This window comes from Leiobunum rupestre, chromosome 4 (genome assembly GCF_980474605.1).
Source record: "Leiobunum rupestre chromosome 4, qqLeiRupe1.1.hap1, whole genome shotgun sequence".
NCBI lineage: Eukaryota > Metazoa > Arthropoda > Arachnida > Opiliones > Sclerosomatidae > Leiobunum > Leiobunum rupestre.
The window spans coordinates 41,268,164-41,284,204 of record NC_143387.1 but is presented as its reverse complement, the minus strand read 5'-3'; the positions used below and the strand labels follow the sequence as shown (position 1 = coordinate 41,284,204).

Sequence of the window (16,041 nt, the reverse complement as noted above, 5' to 3'; positions counted from 1 at the left end):
AAAGGGGGGTAATAATGTTAACGTGAAAAACCTGTATATTTGCATAAAGTAAAGTATTACCGCAGTTTGCAAACAGAGAACGGAAGTACGCGAGCGTGTAAAATTCATTGATGTACCTGTACAACAGCGTTGCAGCTGCACTCGGTCTCGGTGTCTTACAGGGATAGAATGAAAAATCAGAATTTCATAGTAAAGGTTAAACAGAGGTTACAACAGACTCTGAAAGTAACAACAACTTGTTCAGGTTAACGGTAATAGTTAGTTAGTGGCATGCAGGGCTTGCCACCACCCTCCTACGCATTGTAACCCGGCCAAATGAATTAAAGGCTATAAAAGTCGCTTGATGACTTAGGCCTAAGGTGGTGCCTTGGGTATTAGCCTAGCTGATTATTATTATTTTTATTATTAACATTGTCACCAAAGTAAGCGTTGAGAAATTCATTCTTTACGAAGGTCATCCACAGTTTTTCGGAGAAACCCCACACCAATTGCTATTATATTATTATTTTAGTATTTTCCAATTTATTTCGTAACGTTTCTATGTTGACTGACATGATTTTTTGTTAATTCTCTAAATAGGAAAGTATTAAATTTACTAACATTTTTGTCGTTGAAGCCAAAAGTATTTTCCTTTTTTGTAAGATATAATTAACCTCCATATTACCATATGTAACATAATTACTCATAAGTGTGCCAGAAAGAACTTTTTTCAATGAGACCTTGTTGCAAGGATATGACGTAATTGACGTCACTTCCCAGGCGATGAAGGTTTTATCGTCATCAAAACTAGTTCTAGCGGGGAGGGAAGGAAGTTAAAACCAGTTTTACGCGACGTTAGTCCGTATTTTCTTCGGTGGCTGTGAAATAAGGTCTCATTTAAATTTTTAATACATAAATGTTAAACAGAGGCACACTTATGAGTAATTATGTTACATATGATATTACCTACGAATCCCACGTTTCTGTCACCAGGTTTAACGAAAGCTAGAGGTGATTGGCGCTAGTTACGTTAAACACAAGTCGTAGCGCGTGCTAGCGGACGATTTTGTGATTTAATCCCTTTAAACCAAAGTCGAAAAATTAACTGTGCACGTTCTACATAATCTTCGTAAATATTATTATGAAAAATAGAAATTATCTTCGTAGATCAGCTGAAAAAAGTCGTCTGCAAATTCCTTGCGCTTTTAGTTGACGATAATTAAAATAGATGGAGCTATTTATCCTAAGTTCGAATCCAGTGCAGGATTTCTTGTAGGGGCTTACTATATTCTCTATTAGAGATATTTTATCATAAGAAATAATTTATTTCCATTGGTGGGTAAGAGTTTAACAATTCCGCGAAGAATCTATAAAATCCATATTTTTTTCACCCATATATAGAATAAGTAAATCCGTGAGAAAATATGAGAATAATTTGGTTTTACTTCCGCGGAATAAAACGAGTTGTAAGCCGAGTGACACTCCGCATTATCAGTTGGGCGAGTGAGAGGGAAATAATTTGATGAAACTGATTATCCGTCTAGCGAGAAGTACGAGCTCTTTCAGCGTCTTATTAAAAATGGAAAAAGGAACGGGCTGTAAAACACGAGATATCTCATCCGGCCGTGATACGCCGGGAAGGGGATTAATAGGCACGCGCGCTGCGTATAAGACTAAATGATAGCCGTGACACCTGTTGTGGATTTAGTTCTTCACAAGGTAATGTCTCTCCCGTTTTTCTATTAAGGCGGCCGAACGAACGGGCCATATAGTCCCGCTTAAATCACCCTAAGCTGCCAGAAACGCCGCGCGCTTTCTTATTCCCACCATCCATTTCAGAGAGGTTAAGCGCACCCGTTACGAACGCGGACGTCTTCTAGCGACCCTTTGTCGGCCAATTCTCGCCGAACTCGAACGTTCCCAAGTTCCCGTTAACACTTCCACGGGGCTTCGCTTAACCTACCTCGTAACTAGTTTCGAAGAAGGGCTATTTATAAAATTGTAACGCGATTTTGTGGCAGTAACAACGAATGGTCATTTCTTCATTTGTCGGTAAACACTAAAGGTAAACTTTAAGAATAGCAAAAATCTTCAATAAACGAAGTTGGGAAATTTGAGATATCGCCTCCTATTCAATTTCAAATGAAATTATTGAAAAAGGAAATGTTTGCCACTAAAATTTAATTTTTAGATTAAAAAATCTTTTTGCAGATTTTAATTTTAAACGTACACTTTGGTAAATCATATACTTATGATCTTCTAGACTTTGTTTCGCACCAAAACGCCATTAAAGCTCACTATATCAAAGAAAAGTTTTATAAAATAAAAAGTGGTCTTGCCCAACTTGTTAAAATATTGCTCTTAAATTTCCAACTAAACATTTAGTGTTTGTTTTTTTTTTGACCGTGCGCCCACATATTGTGGTGAGCCGCTCTGTTTCAAAAGAGTTGTATTTTATACGGGCCTATTAATAAATCTTGAACCTTGAATCTTACGTCACAAGACCCAGCTTATATTCTACGCACGAGCGATTTGCACGCGCGCTAGAAAAAGCTATATTCCTTTCGCGATTGTAGCGCGCGCTCATATTCTTGTAAGAAAAGATACTGTGACGTAAGAGCAACCATTAAACCAGAATGCCACGTTACTTTATGAAAAGAAAGTAATAAAAACGTAGATCGCCTTAGCTATATCTGACTTCCCATTAAAAAATACCAACAGAAATGGTACTTTTCAGAACGTAACTAGAAGGAGCGAAAATATATTATAAACCACCATAATAAATCGTAGTTTGTACAAAATGGCGGCACCCACATTTAAGTTTATACGCAGTCATTCAATAGACTCTTCAATAAAACATCTTCAAGGAAATCGCCAGAAAGAAATATTTCCGAGAGCCAGGACCTGCAAGTTATTGTTTATAAAGTACCTTATGCTACAAGGGTCTAATTTTAACCAGGTAGCTTTTTTTGAAGGCTTATCAAAAACACGACTTTCTGTTTACAGGGGAAAAGTTTCCATTATTTCAACAAGCACTATAAACAGTAACTCGCAGGTCCTGGCTCTCGGAAATATTACTTCTTGGCGATTTCCTATTATGAAAGAAAAATGCCGTTCAAAAATAATTTCCAAATCTTAAACAACAAAGTGATAAAATAATATGATAGTAACTAAGTCTTCGGTTATTCGGATAAACAAGGCTACTATGGTAGTGTAGTTTAGTTTAAAAGTGTTTTTCAATCACCATTTAATTGTATTTTTAAATACCAGAATGGTTAAGATCGTAACATCGGAAAGGAAAAGTTTGTTTTTACATAATATAGTGTAAAAGCATCAGAAAATGCCTCTGCGTTCAAATCCTCTAAGACTGTTTTTTCTCGAAACAAATGATCCACTTCACTAACATAAAAAAATAACGAAATTGACTTTTTCGCTCGCCGCGATATTTATCAAAGAATCTGCGCTTTTAGTTAGACGATGAATAACGAAAAGTACGTTTCAACCTCGAATGTTTCCTTTGATTGGAAAAAGTCTCTTACAAATAAATGGAAATGGCCTTTACAATAATAAACAAAAGCGCTTCATTAGTGAATCATTCCTCTTTGCATGTGTATTTAAGCACACGCCCGCGAAAACGGCTCGTAAACGCTTCCGTAATAAGGCGACCAATGCAGGACGCTCTCCTTCCTACCCAGAAAATGCTTTCAGCGTAATTATCCCACATTTCCCCCTTCAATCGAGTCAAATCAAAGAGTTGCCACCCACATAGAAGCAGCCCGTATCGCGTATTCGGTAAAACCCCTTTACGTACGCCAGAAAACAATGGGCTTAAAAAAAAAAAGAGGATGAACTGTTAAAAATGGCCATTGCGCGAACTCAACATTTTATATAAGTATTAAATAAAAACTTACGGTAATAAGATGTCCACTGAAGCTCCGTTATTCGAAGTATTTAATTTTTTTTTCATAGTTCGTTTTTCCGTACTTGATACCATGAGTACTAGGCGGAGCGTGGGCGCGTGGTTGCGTTAGGAAGAGTTTTCCAGCTCGTGTCTTTTCAACGCTGACGCGCTCTGTTTGGAACCAAATTCGGAATCTTCCAGGCCTATTTTAGAGGCCAAATTCTCGCCGCGAATGTACAGTGTTTGCTGGCGATGTCCGTCGGTGGTCGGGCAACGGCGGAACGAGGGCTTGGTCGGGGATCCCCGTCTCGGGCCTCTAATGAAAGAGCCGCTGCTATTCAACCCATAGTGTCCACTTCGCGCGACGGCCGTGTTTGACATCGAGTAATCCATGGGAGGACAGTTTTGCGGCGTCTTGGCATAACGGTTAACTGCTCTCGAAAACCTTCGATCTCGCTCGTGTTAATTTTTTTGGCGAATCTTTTATTTGGCTCGAAGCGGGGGGAAAGGGTTAGGGTGATTCCGTCGATCCGGCAGACGGCGGATACCGACTCTGGACCGAGACGCGTTCCGCAACTAAATGTTAACCGGGAAAAGACGCCCGAGGAGCATCGATTAGCGCGGCCTCTTCCTAGTAAATGTTATATTCTTCTCTCACGTTTAAAACTGAAGCTAGCCAAATGTTTCGAGTGTCTTTTGACTCTCATTCGCTCCCTATTCGAGCTCGCTCCCCATCAGCTCGCGCTGTTTTCCTCTCTTTTCCACTGAAGACTGGGACTCTTGGAGGCTGAAGGATCTATCCCCGTCTTTGCTGGGAAGCTGCCGCTCTCCCTTCTTCCCCTCTCTCTCTCTCTCTCTCTCTCTCTCTCTCTCGTGTCGGAAGGGGGCGGGAGAGGGAAGAGCTACAAAACTACAGCTACGGCCAGTTTGATCAATCTAAACCGCGGCTGGGATACGAAGGCGTACGTCGCGTTCGACTTTTAATGGCCTTACGAGACGGAGAAGGAACAACCGCGCTCGGACGCACTCCCGCCATCTGTGAGAGATTCGACGTCGTAGATTTGACCTTGGAAAATAGTAATAGCCGTGTTTTTATTTTATCCAATAGATATTGCTACTGGGAAAGGATGTTATTTAGTGGTGTATATAGAGTTTTTTAAATATCAATTTGTGAAGTATCTATTCGAAAATAAGAGTTTTTTTAACCAAAGCTGACTTGTAGATTAAGAACTGAGACGCGAGAATTGAAATAAAATATTTTTTAACCTTGGAAAATATTTTATCAAATATGAGCGTTTTAACTTTTAAATAATGTTCTAGTATTTTTACAGTCATGTTGGTAACTGGTAACTGAATATCGTAGGGTATTTTACTGTTTCCAAAAACTGGCAGCATTGACCATTTCCTCGAAAGTCAAAACTTGACAATTTGTCATTTCCTGAGTTCTCATTTTTATTTTGTTCGCTTAATGGGCTTGATTTTATAGTTTTCTTTAAACATTTTTTAAAATGCCTTATCGAAGAACACAACGAAGAAACCCTCTCAGATCCGATTTTACTTATATCAGCAATTGTGTTAAACTGACGCTGTTTTTCTTCAATTTTCTGTTTTGGGTAAGCCATTATTTGTTAAGACTTGGAAACCTAGGTTTGCCTAATATTCGATTAATAATAAAAGTCTAATATACGATACCAATTCTAGCCTTTTTGGTCGACGGTTAGGTTAAAACTTCTATAAATGTTAATCTTTTAACACATCAAACAAAATTGTCCAAGTCACAATGAGAACGACTTTCAGATGTGTTTAAAACTGAGAGTAACCCACCGTTATCAATCTGTTTTGGATGTGTATTAAATAAATAAACCTTCCAAGGTTAAAATTAAATATTGGTGTCCATCCAGACCCCCAGTAGGTTGACTGGCAAAGCTTTTTGAGAATGGTTTGTCAGCTTGGATTAAGAATATGCTTACTGGATATAACACCACCTTTTTGCACGTCACATAGCTCGCAGTGGAATCCCAGCAATAATTAACAACTATAGGATTATAAGTGCAAGCATCACGAAACTAGAAAGTGTTTTCCGTGAAAATCTTGCTCCAACATTTCTCTGTAAACCTCTTCCGTTTTAAGTATCTTTTCATTTAGTTTTTCACAATGTGCTTCTCTTCACTTCTCTTCCCACCTGCTGACTTTTCTCTTTTTTGAGTGATGCCTTGACTCTATTCAGTAAGCACATTCTTAATCCAAGGTGCCAGTCTATGTAGTTTCACTATATTTAAAATTAGCGAAATTTCTTTATGGTTCTAGAAATATTAAATTTTATACTTTCCCCTGATTAAATATCATAAGAAAATTTGTTCTGAATTTGAAATGTTTGAACACTCATAAAATTTGCAAATGGCAATATTCATTTTGGAAGTGGAAAATAGGTTTTGCTTAAATCTCTTTTTGCTCTTGTAGTGAACACATTAAATTTTATTTTTTATGGTTTTTTATTGGTCTAGTAGATTTTCATTTTTAGTTGTAATTTTTATATTATTTTTGGCTTATTTTAATTGTTAAAATCAAAAGGGAGAAGCAGTATAGAGTACCAGCAGCTTGAAACCCTGCGACGTCACCAATGTTAAACGTCTATTGAGAAAAAACACAAGTTTTCATGACAACCATTACGGAAGCTACGGCTGTGACGTCACTAACTTTTAAAAACGCATCAACTGCTAGCACTCCATACTGATTATAGACAATTTTTTCATTGACTTTTCTTGATAGTGGGTATACCAATGGTTTAGCTGGTTAATAAAATGCTGTTCTCAAAATTTTTTCTAGCTAATTAGTTAAATATTTAATTAATAATTACTTATTTCTAGTTAATTGGAGGCGCCGTAATTGGAATAGGTGGATGGTCATATTTTCAAGAATATGCAGAAGGAGGAACGGAAAATGTTAACAATGCATTCAACTTGGTTTTAAATATATCTCTAGTGGTTATGATTGGAGGTGGTGCTATTTTTATAATTAGCTTCTTCGGATGTATTGGCGCATTGCGGGAGAATGTGTGTCTATTACGAATTGTAAGAGAATCAAGGTTTTTATCTTTTTGCCATTGATTAATATTGAAACTTTTTTTTATTCAGTATTCCTTTATATTACTCTTGCTGTTTTTGGGAGAAATGGTTGTAGCAACTTTAGCTTTTGTCTTCCCAACAAAATTTTCGGATTTAGCGAAGAAAGGCTTGTCAAATGATCCTATTGTAAAGTACCGGGATGATGTAAATCTTCAGAATTTTATCGATGTTATGCAGCAAGAGGTTTTATCTAATATTTAATGTTGGTTGGGTTTTCAAGTTCATTCATTTATTAACTTTTTGTAGTTCCAATGTTGCGGTGTATCCCATAATGGCTACAAAGATTGGTCAAAAAATATCTATTTCAATTGTTCCGTTACTAATAACAGTACTGAAAGATGCGGAGTTCCTTTTTCTTGTTGTCAAAATCCTCGAAATTTGGATGTAAGAATTTGGTAACATCAGGTTATATGCTCAAATAACCTTAACTGATTATCAATTTTGTCAAATAGAGTGGCTTATTAAACATAATGTGTGGCTACCATGTTCAAAATTTGGTAAATTATAAACACTATTGCTGGCTAATTAGTAAAGGAAAATTTAATTTTTTTTGTGGATATTTTTAGACTGAATCGGAAGTTCATAAGCGCATACACGCTATAGGCTGCATAGAAGCGCTTGAGGAATTTGCGAAGAAAAATCTTCATATCATTGCAGGCGTTTTATTAGGGGTTGCTTTGATTCAACTATTTGCAATGTATTTATCGAGAACTTTATTAGGACAAATTGAAGCTCAACTTAGTCAGTGGACATAATAGTTGAAAATGCTCAATAAATGTGGGATAAATTATGCGTCTATTTATCCAAGTGGAAATTTTTTTTCCCAAATCTTCCAAATTGAACAAAACTAGTCTTATAAGTGTTGAGTTTGTTGAATTTGTAACACTAGTTCAACCTATGGTTTGTGGAACCAATTTGCAGATCATGAAGCATATTTTAACTTTTTTTTTAAATTCTTATCCATAAACCATATTTTTTAAGTATTTTATTATGTATCTAGTAGCCAAAAGACACAACCATTTATGGTGCCTTAAAAGATGCTCTTGGCCCATTAAGTTCTGCTAATTAAGAAGTATTAATTTCAGTATTTTTCATTTTTAATATGGTATCAATTCTTTTGATAGAGCCTCATTTTATTTTACCAGAAGTATAAAATAAACCCCTTTTGAGTTTATTCTAGACTTCTGATGGTACTTAAAAGGTGTTTGAAAAGTATTTGTAACACGGTGCTCTGAGAAAACTGTTTTTAAACATGTTTAAACTTTATATGGTATATAAATATATATAATAATATAATTCCATTTTACTGTCACAATCTTTATGTAGGCCAAAAAGTACTTTTAATAATTGATTTACTGTGATAATTTTTGTAATTTGTAAATCAGTATCAAGTGAAAAGTAAAAGTTGATAAATAGTAATTTATTTATTTATTTAGTGAGGTTATATACAAAGCTGCAAAGGCTGACTTTGTAGTAGAAATACTAATCACATTATTAACAATGAACATAATATAAATTATTTAAAAAAAGTAATATCGAGATCCAGACAAATTATTTTAAAATAAACAAAAACAAACATTAAGAAAACAATGAACAAACAAAAAAATTACTGGCAGCTATATGTTCACATAATAAATAGCGAAATTTCGTATAATTAGATGAAGTAACATTATTAGATGGCAAAGCATTCCAATCAGTAATAACACTGAGAAAAAGAATTTAGTATTAATTTTTATAACGAATATTTGGAAGAAAATTTTATTTATTTTATTGGTTCTATTTCATTTAGTTTTTCTTCACTGCGATGCGTCAAAGTACTAAGTTTCTCAGATAACTACTTTTTAAACCAATGAAATTGAACATATCTTGAGAATTATCTCGTTCTAAAGTAGAATTCTTACTATTTTTCGTATATCACTGATTTTGAGGTTTTTCAGTCTGGTTTATGACGCACTTCTCTTGAGTCCTGCAGCTCCTGTCTCACGAAGTTACGATGTTGGTTTAGGTTTCCTTTTTCGATTTAAGGTAAAACTTAGTTAATACATAATATATTTTAAAATGTTTAAATATTTAGATAAAATAACTTTGCAATGATTGTTTATTTAATAATTTAGATGTATAAAGCTTAGGCCTTGGCAGTTATTATTTTAAGAGTTTTCTAAGCTTAATAGAAAAATACATGGCTTAATTTAATTGGTGTTTGGTTTCCTACTGAAATGTTGGAAAAGTGCCCCATTTTCAAATTTATAGATTTGTATGACTGTTGAAGTATTAGTAAAGTTCAAATCAAGCTCAATCATATAGAGATGTTTCTATAGCTCTTGAGACTTCAGTAGCATTGAGAAGTCACTCCGCAAGTCTAATGGAAGTCGTGACTCTGATTACTTAATTTTTAACAATGAAAAATGAAATTTTTCTCTTGGCTCTTTTTAAGCAGCCCAGTAGGAAACTATATTATTCTCATAAAATTATTATATTATTAAAACCAAAGATGTAACAATATTGCGCATGCCAAAATTACAAAATTTGTTAAGATTATAGCAAAAGTAGCATAAGACCCATGCTACTTTTGATTATAGTAATAAGAATACTCACTTGTTGAGATTATACTAACAAGAATACTCATTTGTGTTTTTGAAATTTTTCATTTTAGGTTTTTTGAGTGAAAAGTGTCGTTTGAAACAACCAAAATGTGGCGAAAATTGGTTCTACTCTCTCTATATCTCATAGTTTTGTTTACTCTTTCGCGAATATTGGAAGTTGCCTTTTGGTTTAGTGGGCACCGTTACATCTTTACTCCGAATTCCTTGATAGACCCGTTATCAATAAGTGTCCGTTCATTACGACATTTATTGGATAGTCGTGGGATTAGTTACTCCACTGCTATTGAAAAGCAGGACCTAACAAATTTGCTCGTAACTTCTGGCCAGGTTACCCAACAGGAGCTCCAAGAATCGGAGAAGTCGGAAAACCTATCTAAAGGCTCTCTTTCCCACCAAACTGTCCACTTTACTGGTGGCAGTCATTTTTACGAGGAGGTTGAAGATACGAAGGACAGTGTTTGGCTTGTTCAAGTTGTGGCAAATGATAATCAAACACCATTATTGGATACTCGTACGTGGAAATATGTTGTAAATCATGTGTCAAGATTTGGAGTTCGAACTGGTGTTTTCAAGTGTTCACTGGATAGAAGGTAATGTAATGATTTGGGTTTTTGGACTTTAGTTGATAATGTTTATGTTTTTAAAGACTTTGTGCTAGGAAAAGCTGGACTTCTAATCTTCTCATACTGGCGCTTCCAAGAGGACAACGAACTAAAGAAGATGTGGCTTTACACAGTTACAAATTTTCCTCCAAGCCTCAATCTGTTCTAAAATGGGTTCGCCAAAATTTATCAACGAGAGTTTCAAAAATTCAGTCATTTGACGAACTGAAAATGGACTGGTTAACTCTGAATCGAAGCCATGGAGAGACTCCCCTCCGAATTATTCTTTTATCAACGTTAGAAGAACCTCCGTTGTTCCTATCATCATTAGCTATTAAGTTTACAAGCAGAGCTCAGTTTGGCATGATGTCGATTAATGAAATGTCTTTATCTAATCTGAAATCATGGAATAGTGATTCTACGAATTTAAAGAACTATCCTGCCTATCTTATAGCTACTCCTGAAAATGTTTATAAATATGGTGACAAAGTTGGTGAAATTTTAAATTTCCAGTGGATGGAACTTTACTTGAAAAGCCTGCACCCTGAAGTTAATGATATATTTTTGGTGACACTTTTTTTGTTAAATGTTGCAATTGGTTTGGAATTTTTCCTAGTGACTGGTAAATTATGGAGGCATTGCGTTAGATGGCTTTTACGTCTAGTCAATTGCAATTGCCTGTTTTTTCTGTTCTGGTTAGTACTATTGGGGGCTCATCATTTTCAAATTGTCCACTCTTTTACCTCGCTTTGCTTGAAATTACTTCGCCTTGTTAGTGAAAGTGGGATAGCCACCATGCTTAGAACTGACTGGCAATATCTGTACTCCGCGCGTTTCTTTGCCGCATCTTTTTTTGCCTATGCACTTTCGGTTCTGTGTATTTGGAAGAAATTGGGATATGGAAATGACCAGGATGGGGCTTTATTTTCTGATTGGTGGTTTGTCCCTTGGGATAGCTACTTAATGAACTATTTCTTTCGACCAATGGCAACCTTGACCAGACCCATGGCTCCGCAAGATATGGACATCGAAGAAGGATTAGAACTTTTTATTGAACATCTCGCTGTGCCTAATTTATGGCTATTGCCTGTACCTGTGATACAAATTGAATATCTGAAGGACTTACCCGTTTGGAAATACTCTAATACCGAAGAAGATTCTCAGTCACAGGATGAAAAGAGAAACTATTCTGAGGTGCTGAGCTCCAGTGATGATGAATTTGGGCACATTAAAGATAAAAAAAATAAACAACTATCATGCTTTTATAGCGTAAGAGAGTTATTATCAAAGAAATACCGCGATGGAGAGAAAGACCGTGATAGTGCCAGTTGTAGCAACAATAAAAAGAGTAAAAAAAGTGGTATAGTACAAAAAGCGGGGGATTTGAGAAGATGCCTCAGTAGATTTTCTAGAAAGAAAGGCGTTAAAAGCCACTCTGGAACTGCCTCTGTAAATTCCACGTCTCAAAATTTAGATATTTCGGGTGGCATTGGTAACAATTCAAGTTCTTCCTCAGCTTTTCAAGTTCCCCATGGAATGATGGAATGTCGAGATTGTTCAATCTGTTTAGAAGTTTATAATGCTGGTGATGATTTATGCGGGTTACCATGTGGCCATGTATTTCATCATACTTGTATTATATTATGGCTCTCAAGAGATAATCACGTTTGTCCCATTTGTAGATGGCCATCTTTTAAGCCAAATCCCAAAACAATGCCACCACATTTACATTCCCAGTAATTTTATTTAAATGGAGTGTTACATGGTACCAAAAACAATCTTCTGAATACAATATTTAATTTCTCTTTAGTAATTAATTTACACCCGGTATCTTAAATTTTATTATATATTACAATCATTCCAAGAAAAAAGTTCCAAATGCCATAAATATATGCCATTTATTTTAAATAATTTTTCTTCAATAATCAAATGCAAAAACAACTATCCATGATAGGTACAAGATGGTTCATTAGATATTAAAAAAATCTAATGTTTATCAGCTATTTGTTTTGTTATAATAAAAGTCTTTATTGTTTGTCTATTTTGTTAAAAGTTTTTTTTTTAAGAAATTTTGTATAAATCCTGTACAAATTAAAAGAGTTGATTTTAGTGTTTATTTGTTTTTTTCATTTTCCACAGCCCAAAAACAAAGATTTAATGGGTTTAAAAAATAAAAAGCTGAGTGTAGTCTTTACTGTTTTTAGCCCTAAAAGTAACACTTTTTCAAGTTAACTTCTGGCGCTAAGCCAAATAAAATCTGTCCTTATGGTATTGTACCACATGAAAATAACTGTAATATTTTTGTTGAAAGTATCAGGTAGACAAACATGCATTGTAAAAAATTCTTATTCACCTATTAAGTCTAGTTCCCCACAAGCAAACTGACTGTAGGGACTCCTTCAGAGTTATACATAAGCTTTGTTTAATCACCTACCCTCTTGAATGTTTTAATTTTTTTTTTTGCATTTTGCTCTCCCAGCTACTGGTAAATTATTTAGCTGGTTAACCACTAGTTTATATCATAGTGACCTAAAATCTATTTAACAGGATTAAAGGAAATAATTGTAAATATAGGATCCTATTGCATAGGAGTACATTCAGAGACAAAAATCAGTTTGGAATATGTATTTGCTTGATTTTGGTTTTATGGGGTTATAATTATTATCCCAGGTTTTTTAATGGTTTTGAACTACATAACGTGTTAACACATTTTGGTGATATTTACCAACGATGTAAAAAAAACTCTTTTAGCTGGTTTTTCTGATGGCCATTAGCTTGAAATTTTTACATCATAATTAACAGTAGCAAATGATGAAATTTTTTACTCCATTTTTTTTTTATAAATGTTGCTCAATGTATCCTAGGCCTCCACTAAAAGGAAATGAGCTTTAGGGTGTTATTTCAATAAATTGTCAGAAACTAATGCAACATTGTCATGCAAACAAATATCATGCTCTTGTTGGCCCAAATAAATTTATTATTTTTTCATGGAATTATAATCAAAATTTGGAAGTTCCAATGGAGCTAATGCTGGTAATTCTCTGCTTCCACCACTAGGTGTAAGTTCACAAAATGGTGAAAATAATTCTTCACAGTTTTTCCTTTGACTAACATTTGCTACAGCCAATTGTTTCTCCAATCTTATGACTTTTTCCCTCATTTCGTTTTTCTCTTTTTGACTTTGATCAAGTTCATCACATAAGGTTTGAACCATTTTCTTCAACTCGTGATTGTTCATTTTTAGTTCTTCCAGGATGTCATTTTGATTATGCCCGTGTTTTATGTACTTTTCATTATGAAGTTGGGAATCACTGACAGTCATTTTGTTGGAATCTAATATTTTATCTTTTTTGTTTAAAAAGGTTAGCAACGAATCATTTTCAGTCATTTTTCTCAAAATTTCTGCTCTGAGTTCATCAGACTGATTTGGTAAACTTTTATACTGGGTATCTTCATGCAATGTTATTATAACTTCTTTCTCCATTTCTCGAGCTTTCTTTTGGTTCTGATAGATACGGTGTTTGATTTTCACAATCTCTTGTTGCTTTATATGATACTGGTATTGCAACTCTAGAGATTCTGTAGCTTTTGGGCTTTGGGTAGTTTTCAGAGCCTCGAGAATATGCTCAGCAGCTTTTTTATGACAATTTACAGATGCTTCTATGTTACCACTACTGAAATATCTTAAGCTTTTCCTGTCTTGCTGGTGAGCCTGAATATGATTGCACAAACAATATGGGTTAATTGAATAAACAATAAATACTTTCAGATTTGTGAACATTTCTTACCAAGTTCAACTTCAAGTTTAGGCACCTATCCATTAGTTATCTTTCTAATGCAATATTTAAATTTATTAATGATTATTTGTAAGCTTTTCATTAATTTAATTTGAAAATAAAAATTTAATGGTCTAACTAGTAAAATCCCATATCTTTATTTGGTTGTTATTGTTATTTTTTAAGTTATTACGAGAGTCCAACAGATAGCGCTGCACGCTCGTTGGAACGGATGATGCCATAGAGCATGCAGGACTATTCCTCCATGCAAAGAGATAGAAATCTATCTCTATGGATCATCCATCATCCAGGCTCCAGCAGATGCTGGGAAGGCTTCTGAGTGGCTGGTAAAAGTGGTATCCAATTTCTCTGTCCCGGCCGAATCGCTGCTTGCTATAGATTCGGAAATAGTAAAGAGATAGAGAAGCAGCCAATTCTTCTCACAATTAAGGATCCGAATACAAGACAGCTCATACTTGAGTTCTTTAGTTCTTTATTAGCTTAAAAAAAAGGTCAATGACCCATCACGTCAAGTCAAGGGGGAGCATACAAGAAAAATTGGGCTGCAAACACAATGTACCAAAAAGCAAAAGTGGAGAGAAGAAAAAAAGAAACCGAGAAGATAAAAGAAAATATAACACTAGGCGAGGATAAAAAAATAATTGAGGAGGAGTCAGTCATAAATGTCCAGGAAACGACACAGCTCCTTTTTGAACTGGGCCTAATTTGGTAGCCCTTTGAGTTTATCTGGGAGCGAGTTCCAGTCGAGGATGGACGAAGGAAGGAACGAGTGTTTACGGCACCCGAGACGAAAATGTCAAAGGCAATGGTGGACGCCCCGCACGACGGCATCAGGCTGACCTCGGGTATACATCCGAGAAGACCTTCCACGAACCCTCCGCCCACGATACCTCCGTCGAGTGGTGTCAAGGGTGGTTGGAAAAAGGGACCCCCCGAATCAGAGCGCAGAAAAATGAATGGAACCCTCCGATATAACCAAGGCAGAAGCCGGCAGTACCATGTTGACACCCCATACCAATCCCTCCGGGTCAAAAACGGGAGTCAGGTCTCCTCTTGTCAATAGGTGGAAACATCAGTCCGTGCTATAACCGCCATCCACGCCCAACCATAAACCGATGCATAACCAGACAAGGGAAGAGGAAAGCCTCTAAGGCAACCGATGAATCCTGGCGCCTAGGTTTCTGGAACATGTATGGAGGTCTAAACCCTCTGAAGTGGTCCGACACCATACAGACGAAAGGGGACCACAGTTTGGGAATGCTGGCGTTAACAGAGACGAAGCTAAGGGATTTTGAGACCCCCACCGGCGAATCTCGACACGGAAATTTGGAAGGGCTTGAACCATAGAAATCTCATAGGTAACTAGAATGTTGCCGCCTACGGCCGAGCTTGACGCCAGTTCGCCTTGAACCTTCAGCCAATGAGAGGCCGTAGAGTGGTTCCGCCAAGGAGGATAATAATCCTCCTTGGTTCCGTTACTATAGCGGGAGATAGGTGACGTCATTCTCTCCGGTGACATTAAATTCTTGGCAGAACCGCTCTTTGAGCTCTGATTGCCTGAGATCTGGCGTCGTCTGCCACGGCGTTTGGGCCATTTGCCAGTTACACGGCAGCATTCTAGTTACCTATGAGATTTCTATGGTATTAGCCTAGCTGATTATTATTATTATCCCTTTAAATGACACTACCTGAAATAAAACGTGGGTTCAAACTTCAACTCTCTCGAAATACATACGCGCCCCCCCACCATCCCCAGTGGCCTTGGAAGGCTAACCCCCATCCCCACACCGACCTCGTTTTGGATTCGTAAACTACGTAGCAAACAAAAGAAAAAATAGACGAAGAAGCAAAGATTCAGTGGCGCGATCGAGCTCGCGCGATCAGGGCCGGCTCAAGACATTTTTCTCATCCGGCAAGGGGGATTTTTGGCGCCCCTCTTATTTTGAGACTAAATAAAACTACCCCCCCCCCCCGTAAAAACATTACCATGTCCATGTTCTAAATTTACCGTTTTCATAACAATAAATAATCCCT

The 16,041-nt window shown here is 36.2% G+C and overlaps 3 protein-coding genes across 3 annotated transcripts; 2 read left to right on the top strand and 1 right to left on the bottom strand.

Annotated features, from left to right (window-relative positions):
• The first annotated feature begins 5,296 nt into the window (after window positions 1–5,296).
• LOC149947835 (tetraspanin-33-like) lies at window positions 5,297–8,424 on the top strand. The gene is made up of 6 exons (XM_090171354.1): window positions 5,297–5,493; window positions 6,748–6,951; window positions 7,015–7,188; window positions 7,252–7,389; window positions 7,458–7,502; window positions 7,572–8,424. Exons 1-6 carry the CDS (start codon window positions 5,389–5,391, stop codon window positions 7,758–7,760), a joined length of 855 nt encoding a protein of 284 aa, XP_090027480.1. The 5' UTR covers window positions 5,297–5,388; the 3' UTR covers window positions 7,761–8,424.
• Window positions 8,425–8,908: 484 nt separating this feature from the next.
• On the top strand, window positions 8,909–12,324 carry LOC149947834 (E3 ubiquitin-protein ligase RNF103-like). Its single transcript, XM_090172175.1, has 3 exons — window positions 8,909–9,030; window positions 9,659–10,198; window positions 10,255–12,324. Exons 2-3 carry the CDS (start codon window positions 9,696–9,698, stop codon window positions 11,948–11,950), a joined length of 2,199 nt encoding a protein of 732 aa, XP_090028301.1. The 5' UTR covers window positions 8,909–9,030; window positions 9,659–9,695; the 3' UTR covers window positions 11,951–12,324.
• Window positions 12,325–12,953: 629 nt separating this feature from the next.
• Window positions 12,954–14,207, bottom strand: LOC149947833 (uncharacterized). Its single transcript, XM_090172103.1, has 2 exons — window positions 13,999–14,207; window positions 12,954–13,922 (listed from the first exon to the last, which is right to left on the bottom strand). The coding sequence occupies exons 1-2, from the start codon at window positions 14,029–14,031 to the stop codon at window positions 13,188–13,190; spliced, it is 768 nt and encodes a 255-aa protein (XP_090028229.1). The 5' UTR covers window positions 14,032–14,207; the 3' UTR covers window positions 12,954–13,187.
• Window positions 14,208–16,041: the final 1,834 nt, after the last annotated feature.